Source organism: Hyperoodon ampullatus, assembly GCF_949752795.1.
Source record: "Hyperoodon ampullatus genome assembly, chromosome: 1".
In the NCBI taxonomy this organism is placed as follows: domain Eukaryota; kingdom Metazoa; phylum Chordata; class Mammalia; order Artiodactyla; family Ziphiidae; genus Hyperoodon; species Hyperoodon ampullatus.
The window spans coordinates 22462189-22475873 of record NC_136914.1 but is presented as its reverse complement, the minus strand read 5'-3'; the positions used below and the strand labels follow the sequence as shown (position 1 = coordinate 22475873).

At 35.4% G+C, this 13685-nt stretch overlaps 1 protein-coding gene across 3 annotated transcripts in view; it reads left to right on the top strand.

The window, feature by feature from the left end:
- GRID2 (glutamate ionotropic receptor delta type subunit 2) overlaps positions 1–13685 on the top strand; it is a gene marked incomplete at both ends in the record, with an annotated part of 1386303 nt that overhangs the window by 735113 nt on the left and 637505 nt on the right. For all 3 annotated transcript variants that reach the window (XM_079709016.1, XM_079709017.1, XM_079709015.1), the window contains one exon: positions 1678–1883. In XM_079709016.1, coding sequence (XP_079565142.1) covers positions 1678–1883 — 206 coding nt within the window. The remainder of the gene's footprint in view (positions 1–1677; positions 1884–13685) is intronic.

Sequence of the window (13685 nt, the reverse complement as noted above, 5' to 3'; positions counted from 1 at the left end):
AAAGTTTGAGAAGGCCTGCTTGAGTGCGAACATAGTCCTGTTCTATGTCTACCTGTATCTGCTAAATTTCATCAGATCTAAACCTTTGTTTAATCCATGCTTGAATACCTTATATCCTCAGGAACTTTCTGACCTGGATATTTAATGAGTACATAATACCTTTATTATTCCAGCTGTTTTATCCCTTGTTCTGCTCTAGATGAGTCTTTGTTCTTTTAAGCTACTGTGATGCTGACATCCTGGGTTTATAATTTAATTAGGAATAAGGAATGTAAGGTAGAATTTATACAGTTATCTATTCTGAAGAGTTTGAGAGTCATCAGATAACTAGACATATAGTGTTCATAGTAATTGTTTTAAAATAAAACAGATCATAAGAAGAAAGCAAATTTTAAAATTATTAGTATTAATTTATAAACTTGCAAATATAAACTTTGGTTATGAGCAAATGTTAGTTTCTAAATTTGTGACTGTTTCTTACTCTATTGGCTTATATATGGCTTTTAATTGCTAATGTACTGAAAAACACATGACCTTGTTATTGTCCTTGAGAGGTAAATTTTACATGCCTGCAGCCTTTCACATTAAGGAATTTTGAAATATAGTCCATTCATAATAAGCAACCTACAATTTCATTCACTCCTTATCTTTCACTAGTTTTTTCCCTTTTAACATTTTATGTCATGAGCATATACAGAAAAATAAACAGTACTTTATAGTCAAAGCAATCTGCTGTATTAAGATTGTATTGTGCCGGGTACATCTTCCAATCATATTTATCAATGTTTAGATCCCTTCTTCTATAAACAGCCAATGTGGCACTAGGAAAAATATTTGTAACATTTCAGGCACTTATTGTTACTTAAATATACATCAAAATACAAGTTTATAAACACTTTATTTAGACTGTATTTTACCCTCCTTACTTAGATGTGAAATGGACACAATTTTTTATTTGATAATCTTTCAGAAATTTTTTTTTATTTTGGAATGGGTGTGTGAATATTTTGTTAAAATTTATATTTTACACGCAAAATACATTCCCATACTCCTGGAAAAAAAACCAATCTCTACCAAGTTGGCCAGATTTGAGCTAAGGAGGTAGTACTCATAAAACAGGCAAAAATGTAGCTGTTTTATTTGTGGTCTAAGTGACCTGAGACCCTTTGAAAATAACCTCTCAGAACCGTCTTTCAATTAAGATTGAAAATGTCAAGTTTAGTGATATCGTTGCCTATTTTAAGAAATGGTAGTAATCTTGATTCAGATTCATCAGCCATTAATGGCATTCATGTCTTGCCTGAGGTTAATACCACTCTTTAATACTGAGGAAAAATAAGGAATGTACTTTCTTATCTCACATTTGCTTTAGGGAAGTGAGGATCTTCCCCATCACTTCCCTCTACTCTGTTCTAACATCTTCCAGAGGTGAGATAATTTAGAACGCTCAGTGGAGAAAAATTAATTTAAAAAATAACAATCCCTACATTTTTCACGCAAACACCTTAAATCGTCTTTTCTCAACCTTAAACATATTTGAGAGTTCCATCAGCTCCTCAATTAGAAGTTTAAACAGCCTACAATGTAGAAGAATAAACTATTATGATGTAAGTGAAATAGCTTTTCTCTCCCTTCTGTGCTGTAATTCACATTTTGATGGGCTTTTGCTGTTCCTAGATATCCGTGGAATACAGGAGTTTTTGGACAAAGTGTCTCAGCAGGGGATGGATGTTGCACTTCAGAAGGTAGAAAACAACATCAATAAAATGATCACCACTCTCTTTGATACCATGAGAATAGAGGAATTGAATCGCTATCGAGACACTCTTAGGCGAGCCATCCTTGTTATGAATCCTGCCACAGCCAAAGCCTTCATTACTGAGGTAAGTAAAAATTGTCATGGGCTGGGAATAGGATGTAAAAATTAAATGTTTTGGAATAGACTCCACAGAGGAGATGAAAATTAAGAGCAGCGTGAGGGAATTAACTACACAACTCTCATTAGCATTAATTGAGGTAGCACAGTGAATTCCTTGCTCATCACATTTACCCCGTACTGTCCAGTTAATTGCTAAGAATGCTTTGTATTTATATGTATTTAGGTACATAGCCAGGATGATTTTAAGAAATTTTATGGGGATTTAAAAGTGCTGTTTACCTGAGTGGATTTAACAAGTTGTCTAACTAATACTTAAAAGTTTTATGCAAGTTAAAACTTTACTTCTGAGAAAAGATTTACTTCAATTAAGCTATTGTTGCCTAAACATGATTCCTTTCACAAAAACATATAGCATATTTACTTCTGCTCTGTGAACTCTGTACCAAGACAAATAATTAAAATTGTCTGTAACTCTGCAAAGTGATGACCACTGTACATTTTACGATGCTGGATCCTCAAAATTTTAATTGTATCTGTTCATTTGTCCAGAAGCTCTGAAACGTTGTGAAAATACAGTTAAGACTTTTTAATCTCTATATTCTAAAATCTTCAGTGCTGCCTTACAAAAGATTATTGTTAAGTACATTTGCCTTCAAATTTTTAATTTTATGTAGTGCTAGAACTGGTCATGACATTACATACTTTCACATGGGTTTTATTATTAGTTTTAAAATTTTTCATGACTTTATTTCACTAATACTTTTTTCTTCACTTCTCCATTATGCTTTCTTTAGCTCGCAAAGTACTGCTGTAAAGCTTCCAAATTAGGAATGTGTGAAATTCTTTGACACTCTATAATATAATTGGTATCAGGGACATTGAAGCAGAATATAAATCACTAATAAGAACAAAACTTTGGAAAATATCAATGATACATTTTTAAAATTTTAATTGAAAACTTTGTTATGCAGTTTAGGGACAAATATAGAACTTTGACTTTTCTAAGTCTAGCAAATAACTCAGAGAGTCTCATTGAACCACTAGATTTTTCCACAATAGAAAGAATATTTTCAGTTCTACAGGAGCTTGTTCTTTCCTTCAAGAAACACAAAATCTGCTGGAAGATTGAAGGCAAATATACAAAGAAATGTAATATAAATTGGAATGTTAAAATTACGAGAAATAAAGTTGAAGCATCTATAGTCATTTTTGGTTGGAAAGATCAGAGAAGTCTTCATTGAGAAGGCACATTTGAACCAGACTTAGTATCATGAGTAGGAATTCACAAAAGAAATGGTATTTAACAGACAAGTACAAGTCCATCTCAGCCACTTTCTGATCACATGATGTCAGCAAATTACTTAACATTTTTGAGCCTCCATTTTGTCACCAGTAAAATGGGAATAATTATTGATTTCAACTTATTATATTTGTAACACAGAATAATGAGATATAAAAAACCTTAAAGGGGTGGTTGGGGGACTAGCACCTAGTAGATGTTTAAGAAACAGTAATTTCTAGATCATTTTTTCTAGCACATAGTATATACCTGACAATAGCACATGCTGTGGCCCCCTATCCTTGACTCTGAACTTTGATACTTGTAACAATATACTGCTTCCACTTTGTTCTCAAACACATAAATCTGTCTTTGTGATTTTCCTGAGAGACTTATCTCCCTTCCTCTACCAAGCCACCATTTTTCCCCCCACTCACTTTGTCTTTCTGATTTTCTGTCTTTAAACTGTGGACTAAGTTTATTTTATGGTCTCAAACGGCAAGGAAGAATGACAGGAAGAATGTGAACCCACCTGCCTTCCCCATCCTAAGCTGGCTATCCTCTTCTCTGACCTGTGTAGTGGTTCCTGTTGCTCCAGTAGCTGTTCTCAAACACTTCCCAGCTTGCTTCTGCTCTCCCATGAGTTCTAGGAACATTTCCCCACTTAGAGAGTATGCTGACCCCTTAAGTCCTAGATGCAGTTCATTCAAAGGCAAGCAGCAGCAAATCCAGAAGGCAGACAGCACCGGAGGTCTGGAGACGTGGCATAGTTCCTGACTTAGAGGATCACTTAGTTTAGTGGAGGAGGCAAGCATGTAACTAAATAATAAAATATGAAAGAAAAATAGTATAATAATGACAGGTGGATGATGCTCTGGAATCCCATAGGAGAACTGACTAACTCTGCAGGAGTTTGGCTGGTGTCAGGAAAAGTTTCACAGAAAGTTTGCTGTACCAGAATCATGAAAAATGGATAAGACTGTGTTAGGCAGACAATGATAGGCAAATAAAAATTCACTGTGCGTGCACGTGTGTGTGTGTGAGAGAGAGATGGACATAGTTTTAAAAATCAAATACAACCGAGGGTTTTATAATGAAAAGCAAGAGTCCCTTGGTCCACCTATTTCTCCCTCCAGTTATTCTTTTCAAAAATAATTATTTATTTATTTATTTATTTATTTAGGGCTTGTCGTTGTTGTTGGCTTTTTTTTAAGGTAATTCCTTTATTTTTATTATTTATCTATTTATTTATTTATTTTTGGCTGTGTTGGGTCTTTGTTTCTGTGCGAGGGCTTTCTCTAGTTGCGGCAAGCGGGGGCCACACTTCATCGTGGCGCGCGGGCCTCTCACTATCGCGGCCCTCTCACTATCGCGGCCCTCTCACTATCGCGGCCCTCTCACTATCGCGGCCTCTCTTGTTGCGTAGCACAGGCTCCAGACGCGCAGGCTCAGTAGTTGTGGCTCACGGGCCCAGTTGCTCCACGGCATGTGGGATCTTCCCAGACCAGGCTCAAACCCGTGTCCCCTGCATTGGCAGGCAGATTCTCAACCACTGCGCCACCAGGGAAGCCCTACTTATTTTTTTAATGTTTAAAATTTAATTGGTATTTACTTTTAGAATACACTATGCATTCACATGATTCAATATTTAAAAGGTTCAGAAGGATAACCTCCTGTTATTGTTCCTTAAGCACCTGATTTTCTTCTCAGGAGGCAATGTGTCTTGTGTGGCATTCCAGGTATACACCTGCACATACACATATACATCTTAGCTCCCCAACCAGGGATTGAACCTGCACCCCTGTATTGGTAGGCAAAGTCTTAACCACTGGACCTCCAGGGAAGTCCCTCAGTAATTTATTTAAAAACACTTTTCTGATGGCTTCTGTCCCATTTTCCTCATGGTCGTTGGGTTATATATCTGTTCATTCCCTTATATTGTATTGGGGTTTTGGAGATGACCCCGTTTGACTTTTTTCAGTTGGAAGTTCCAGGGTGTTCTTTCAGATTTTTAGAGATTAACAGACAAAAGATACTTTAAAGAATGATTGTTATAGTTTTGAAGAAATAAGATATCGAACCATGACGTTTTAGATTTGGAAAGTACAACATGTAACATTTTGTCTGAATTCCAAATTTACAATTGAGAAAATTAAAAGCCTCCCTAGATCTAATCAGTATTATTCCCTAACTTCCTCCACCCACGTTCAGTATCTTTGCAGCTAGTGCTGATAGTGGATGGTAGAGGACGCTCAAAGTTTGAAACTGATAAAGTAAGTTGGCAGCCGGTCAAAGGGGTACGTGATTGTCAGGTCCTAAGAGATATAGAAATGACTTACAGTGGATTACATGATGGACAGAAAGGCAAATGAAGCTAGAAAAGAACTGATGGATTGGGAGAGTGGGAAAGAGAGAGGAACTAAAGGTTATGATGAGGTCAAAGAGACAGGTTCTGTAAGCACCGAAGAGACGGAGAGGAGGAAGGGAGAAATTCTGCTCAAAGAGAGGGAATAGCAGAATTCCCAGCTTCACTGCTTCCTATATTTTATAAGTTGGCATGGAAAGTTTTTAAAATATTCGAGGGAAATATTAAGTCAAAAGAATGGGTCTTAAAAAAGAAATTGCTCACTTAGCATTGTCATTTAATTGCTAGGGGAAAAAATGGGCATATCAATTCTGTTTGCATCTTTTTTCCTGTCCCTGGAGCAATTATGTGGCATTGAGTTAATTATGCTCCCTTTGAAGTCTTAGAAATTTAATATATTACATGTCTACAGTTAGTTCTCCACCTCTCATTCAAGATTTCAAAGCTTTAAGAAAAATACTGCAGTTATGTGCAGCTGAGTAAATCAACCTGCTGTGATATTGGTGGAAAATTGTTATCACAATGTACCCATAAGTGTCCTTGAAATGAATATGGTGAAACAAGAGTGCTCACATGGTTTGATTTAAATGTGGATTAGGATGATATTTTGGAAAACAATATTTTTTGTATAGGAAAATGTTGAATTGGATGCTATGTAAGTTAAACCATTTCCAGAAAGGCTACATGCATTAGAACTTTTGGGTCTTAACTTTTAGTTTTCCAGTTTGATAAGAAAAATCAATTCTTTGAAAATGGGAAGTTTTATTACTTATATGATAATGAATATTATTTCCTATTTACATTTTTTCAAATTTTCGGAAAGGAACCCTACTGTTACATGAAATCCTTTTATTCTGCAATAAGAAAAGGGTATTATCTTTTATTCCTTAAAACATACTTTATGAAATAGCTTTCATTCCATTGTACTATATCCCAGAGAACTTTGATCCTGTCAAACAACAAAAAGCCAAAGTTACTTACTTCAAATATGTAAGCAGCTTACCAGAAATAAGCCTTTAGGAAGGTTTAGAAAACAAGTGAAGTTATCTTGTCTCAAGGGATATAGAAATGTTCCTAGTCATCAAAAGAGAACCCTGAATATTCAAATTACTATGATAGTTATCAAGTAGCTATCCAAATAACCCAATTTTTACCAAAATAAAAAAATTATTTGGAGACATTATGCAATGTACAGTTTTTAAGATGAGGATAATGTAATGATATTAGACAAAGGAACATATGACTATAATTTTTTCCAAAATATATTCATTGCATGAAAGTCTCTCTAATAATACTGTGTTCATAGATGATTGATATGTATTTTAAAGTACACTTTTTATTGAAATTTAATGTACATAATTATAATGCATATAACTGTACAGCGCAACAAATTTCCATGCATCCAGATCAAGAGACAGACCATAACTAGCATTCCCAGAGTCCCCTTCCAGGCAACACCCAGTTATAACCTCCTTGAAGGTATAGCCATTATCTTGACTTCTAACACAATAAACTAGTTGTGATTCATATTAAACTTTATATGAATAGAAGCATACTGTGTATACTCAGATCCAACTCACCTCTTTCCAGTGACCCCTGACTTGGGTATTGATATTGGTGAACAGTTTGCTACTAATTTCTCCTAATAATCTAAAGGTCATTTAACAATTTTTGCCTTTGAAGCATCTAATTTGCTAGTTTTTCTTTTCTATCAGGTTTTTCTTGGGTTCAACATTTTCATTCTATTCTATTTATTTAAATGAAGTTAAACAAGAAAATAACCTGAACATAAGTAAAGGTTGTACTCATATTTGAAATATAAAATCACAGTTGCTTCACCCTTCAAGACAAGGGAATTGAAATTCTTCTCTAATCCAGTATTCATTTATTCATTCATTCAGACAATATGTTTAAAGCTATTCTGTGCAAGACAATGTGGCTAATGTTGCTAGGAATACAATCATGAAAGATATATGGGTCTAGCCTCAAAGGAACAGACAGATTAATAAGGGGAATGTTGTAAACATAGAATGTACAAAATAATAAAACCACAAGAAAATAAACAGGAAAGTGACTCTTCTCAACTCCCAAATGGAATTGAAAATAAAGAAAACAAAGTGCTATCCAAAACTTAATCAAATAAAGCTTGTATATAATGTATAAGATTACACAGACCTAGAAATAAAACAAAATTTCTTTTGTTATCGGGTACTGAGAAGTCTTAGCTACTTCAAGAAATTCTTTCCGTAATTTACTATAGTCTTATCAAAGCATGTCTGGAATGTGATTGAATCCAAGAGTGATTAAATTTATATTGAGTTTTCTCTCCATGAAGTAATATGGACAAAATGAAAACAAAGAGATTAGTTAAAATAGACCTAATGATAAATTTGAGGATTAGAATTTGGCAGTGTTTGTCTATTACTGCTTAGAAAAGAAAGACATCAGACCTAGAAGGCAAGGACTTGCCAACATATAAAAGTATCCTCTATAGTATGCCAGGCACAATTTACCATGCCGTACTGTGGTCTGAGTAAAATAATTTCAAAATTATGCACCTCCTTGTTTCTGTTCCCATTCTCAACATCACCTTTTGAAGCTAGGAGAATGGTGAGCCCCTGAATTTAATCACTAGAGAAATATGTTTCTGGCAAACAAATAAATTAGGAATTTAATCAATATGCCAGTTTTTAGTAAATTTGCTTAGTATATAAATGGCAAAATATTGTGGCAATACATGTTACAAGTACCATATTTTCCATTTCCAGACCAAAACATAGATCACTGCACTCTGCCCTGCTGTTCTAGGCAGCCATGGCAAGTGGATCTTAGTTAACACTGGAGTCTAAATCTATTTGCCAACCTGGGTTAGTGTAAATCAGTTTCCCAGAACTTAATCAATTCCTTAAGTGCTTACTGACAAAATCAGTATTTTAGATTTGCACAGGAGCAGATTTTAAGGTATAGCCACCCTATGAAGCTTTGTTGAAAAGTAAGCAGGTACTGCTAAGTTACAATTCTATTCAGACTTTTTCTCACTTTAATTACAGATAAATAGGAGGGAAATAAACTGTTTAGGTAGAGAAAATTAAGAAGGTTCATTTGATTTTTCTAGCAAACTCTATTTTTAATAGAATACACAGAACTGTACCATAAGAGGATTCAAATATTAAACTTATGTGTGTCCACCCAACACTAAAGTTATATGAACATATGGGTCCATTAATTTCAAATATGAAATACTTTAAATATGTATATTACTTCATGAGGCAACATTTAAGTCAATACTTGAAACCCGTATTTAGGATTTGGATTTAAGGCAATTTGGTAGACAGGCATCCTTCCATGTTGAAGAAAAGCACGCGTAAAGATACTGAGAAGGAAAATTAAAAGGAGCTGAATGGGATGGGGGACATGGGCTAAGGGAAGTAGAATTTTAGGATGCAAAATCAGGAAGTAAGGTTGTACTAGACTGGTAGGTGAAAAATTTTGAATGTCACACCTAAAGAAGGGGGCAGGCTACAAAGGCAGCTTGAACATGGAATTTTGATTCAGTTTTTGCTTAACTAGCTGTGTAGCCCTGGCCAAGCCATTTAAAATCATTTAGCTTTATTTTCCTCACCTATAAAACGGAGTAATTCCTCAATCACAGAGTTATTTTGAAGGCTATATTTGGTGTAATGTACGTACAATGTGTAGAACAATGTTCACATCTAGTAAAAAGTTAGCAAGTTTCAGTTGTACAATTCTCCAGAACTGTAGAGTAGGATAAAGAAGAAAATGCAAATGATGTTAATAGACTTGGGAATTGATTAGGTGTGTAAAATGAGGTTGAGATACGGGAACAGAGATGGATCCTGTTTCAAGTCTGAGTTTCAATGATGTTAATGTTATGAAATCAGAAACATAAGAAAATGAACAGGTTTTGAGATAATACAATAAATAAAATTTCAGTCATAAATTTGATGTTATTCTGGAACATCTAGATTGAGACATGCCTGTGCTTGGTGGAACTGAAAGAATGGAACCCAGTAGTCCTAAGGAAAAGCTATCGTATTTGTCAATGTGATGATCATTGGTGAACTTTGAAAAAACATTTTTATTAAAATAGTGTGAGGAATAAAAAATATTGTAAGGAAATAATAAAGGGGTTGTTAGCAAATAAACAGAGTAAGAGTAGATGGGGGCATTAAAATCATCCCTGGTTGACAATCACTGATATAGAACTGTTCAGTTTTGGAAAACTAAAATTTGTTCTCATGGAATTTTTATTGCTGGCAGATGACACCTGCTTTTTACTTTTCCCCTAATAATAGCTAGTCAACATTTACTGGACTCTTTTCAGGTGTCTGACACTATGCTGATCACTCTATACATTATCTTGTATAATCCTCAAAAAATCCAATGAGATGGATATAATAGTTTCTTCATTCTACAGGTAAAAAATAAAAAGAATGACGTATAGCCATTTGTCCATCTAGATTAAGTAGATTATTTACATTTTATTTTCTGTTCACTTAGTCATCATGTTTTACATTTCTACTGTTTTCTAATAGTGTTCATCATTAATTCCTTTTTGGGGAGAGTATAATTGGTTTTCAAGTAATACTTTCCTCTCTAGTCTTCAACTGGTAAGTTTATGTTATAGTCTTTGGACATGCCATCAGAGAGGCAAATCAGTTTGCCCGAAATTTTTAGCACAGAATAAATGAAAACACAAAAAAACAATTAATTGTATACATAAACGATAAGGCATAACTAATTGGAGGCAAGAAATCCGAGTTTGTTCTGAACATTGTAAAGTAGTTGCCATCAGCAGTAATTAACATTTATTGAGTTTTTCTTATGTGCCGGACACTGCTCTAAGCATGTTTTACATATTAACACATTTAACCCTCATACCAAATGTAACAGTTAGATGCAAGTGTTTGGCTTCATTTTACAAAAAAGGAAAATGAGATACAAACGAGATTGTGAAAGTAGCCCCAGGTCACACATCAAGGAAGAGCAAAGCCAGGTCTAGACCATTCTTAAGGAGTGGGATATGCTATATTACCTCTCCAGGCACACAATACATGTGAAAAAAATCATCCTTGCTTTTTGTTTATGACAAAGAAGTAATTGGTATGCCTAACTCCCATTAAATCATTTTTAGAGATTTTGCACTGGGGTGAGCTAGTGAAGAGTACAGGAGGACAAGGCGGGGAGTTCGGTCAATGTGATTAGGCCCATCTGTGTTTGGTAATTGGTCTTTACCAAAGCTACACTCCTACCTAACCACAGAGATCTGGAGATAGAGACTCTATCTTCCTTGATTATTACATCTCAAAGGGATGGCTCCCAGGTCCTTGAGAAAGACATTCTTGGGTTGTAAAACTAGCTAGAGGCTGGAAGAAGATTTACATCTTAAGGGAGCAGAGAAAGAATTTACAATTGCAAATGTTCTAAAGTAAATGCTCTGAGGAAAGGGAACTCAAAGGCCTAGAGTCAGAAAGAAAACTGTTTAAAGCTTAGTGAAGCTGAGGAGAATGTTAAGGTTGTCTTGGGTCAAGCATAGACAGGATATTTGGACTAACTAGATTTAGTTTTACTGTGTGTGCTTATGATAGATATAATATATATATTGAATAATATATATTTAATAATCTTTGAATACATATTCAAATATATAGGTTGCAGAAATGTATTATCATTGTCATGTAAAGGAAATTTCGGAATGAAAGGAATTGTTAGAACTCCAGTGACCCACAAGATAATATTTAATTACTGATACGACAAGACCACTAGATATGCTGAATGTGAACTTTCAGAACAGAAGAGGAAGGCTGATTTAATCTAAGAGCTTCAGGTGGTCCACCTCATATGGGACTTGTGGAGGAAACAGATGGCAATAATGACTACCCATTGCCAAATTTCATCAAGCAGGGCTAAAAAGGGTCAGGATTAGAAGGCTGGGAAACATGGGGTCCAGAAAGGGGCATGGACCTGACTATATTTCGTAACGATACAGGTTGGCCTTTGCTGAGGGTCCTGGAATAAATTTTCAGCATGATCCAAACCCCTTCTTGGTGCAATGACCTGAGCTCACTGTAGCTACAAACAAAAGCTTCACAAACTTTCAGTACAAATGAAATCACAATTTCCAGAGACACAGATTTTGATGAGTAAAGTGCATGTTTTACATCTCTATGACTGTTTTTAGAATTGTAAACCTTAGAGTATTTCTAAATTCTCTAGCCCCTATTCTATCAAAGTTGCTCTATTTCAAGATAAATTGGTTTGAAAACAAACTAAGACCATAAAATAAACCCATCATCCTAGCATTTTGAAAATGTATATATGTGTTTAAAAATAAGGTGAAATTTTGGATATTTCACTAAATTCCAGATCCACCGACTCCTTGAACTCAGGTTCACTTGACTCCCTGAAAATAAATTGTTTTTCTTGAAACTGCTTAAATTGATAAAAAGTTACTCTTACGGTCCTAAGCCCAAATAAAATTTGAGAAGTACTGGGCCTGGGCCTATCTCTACAATTCTCAATAATATTTCCATCTTGTAAGTGCCAGAATTGCCATTGACTAAGACATATGTGATCAATGACCAGCACTAAACATACAATTGTGCACTTTTATATAAATGATGTTAATTATATTTTTAGATTGTGAAGTACTGTGGCTGGTTAAAAACATGCATATTTCTGAAGGGCTATTTGTCCATCCATATTCAATGTTAAATGCATGCAACTTTTATATGTATGGATATATGGATCTGTCTATGGGGAATTTCAAAAATACCTTTACCTAGATCCCATCCCAGAACCCTAAATCATAACTTCTGCGGTGGAGTGCAGGCACTGGTGTTTTTAAAAACCTCCTTGGGTAACTGGCACACAAAAGTCTGTGAAAGTAGAGAACTGCTCTTGACTACTGCTTCTCAAGCTTTAATATGCACACTAGCCTCCTGGAGACTTGTTAGAATGAAAATTCTGATTCTGTGGGTATGAGCCTGAGATTTTATATTTCTATCAGACTCCCAGAAAACACTGGACAGAGCATATCTAGAGTATTTCCATCATCACAGAAAGTTTTGCTGACCAGACCTTGAGTTTATATTAAATATAAATCTAAAAATCATTTGTCTGAAATTCAGAATTATAGCCATTAGGAGAATATAGAAATTTGTTAACAGATGTTCCCTAACAATATAAATAATTTTCCAGTGTAAGTAGCCGAGAATTTTAGTAATTAATCCATATACCTAATTGCATTTCAAACGGTAATATGTTTCTTGGCCCACCTGCCTGAGACACATTAGTTGTTGAAAATAATAAAAGTTATTTTCTTGCAATAGTTTACCAGTTAAACTATTGGAACACTGGTTCTCTCTAAACTGATAGTGAAAGATCCCAGGGTCTCTCAAAACTCACCATTTCCTCTCACCTTTCCACAAGTTTCTGGTATCAAGGTGTGTATGTTGATGACCCAGTTGCTCCAAATGTAAGTTGGAGACTTGTTGCTGAAATTCAGCCTCTGTACACCGGTGCCAGATTAAATCTCAGAGACAGAGTTTTGTGTGAAGTAGAAAGAAATAGCTTTATTGCTTTGCCAGGCAAAGGGGGGGGGGCCACAGCGGGCTGATGCCCTCAAGACTGTATGTCCCGCCCTCGAGGCCATAGTGAGGAGTCTTATAGCGTTCAAGGAGCAGGGCATGATCAGCTCGTGGACAGTCTTCTGATTGGTTGGTGGTGAGGTAATCGGGAGCCAGCATCATTGACCTTCTGGTTCCAGCCAGTCTGGGTTCTACGTGCTTGTGGGCAGCATATAGTTAACTTCTTCCACCTGGTGGGGGTTTCAGTATCTGCAGAACAGCTCAAAAGGACATGGCTTGAAATATTATCTATAGTCCTTGAGGTAGAACTAAAGGTCCTTGACTTTAATGACTAAAGTATTATTATTTTGTCTTGCTTGACTGTTTTTCTTTCTTTCTGCTTTTTTCTCACTTCTCTGATTAAATTTCTTCTTTGACTAAAGTTTTCTACAAAGAAAAGACAAGCGGAGGACATGGGTGGACGTCTGTTCTGGGAAGGCCTCCTAGGGTCCTGCTTGGTTAGAGACTAATGCTACTACCAGGAAAATTCACAAATCACTGTCACACTAGGCT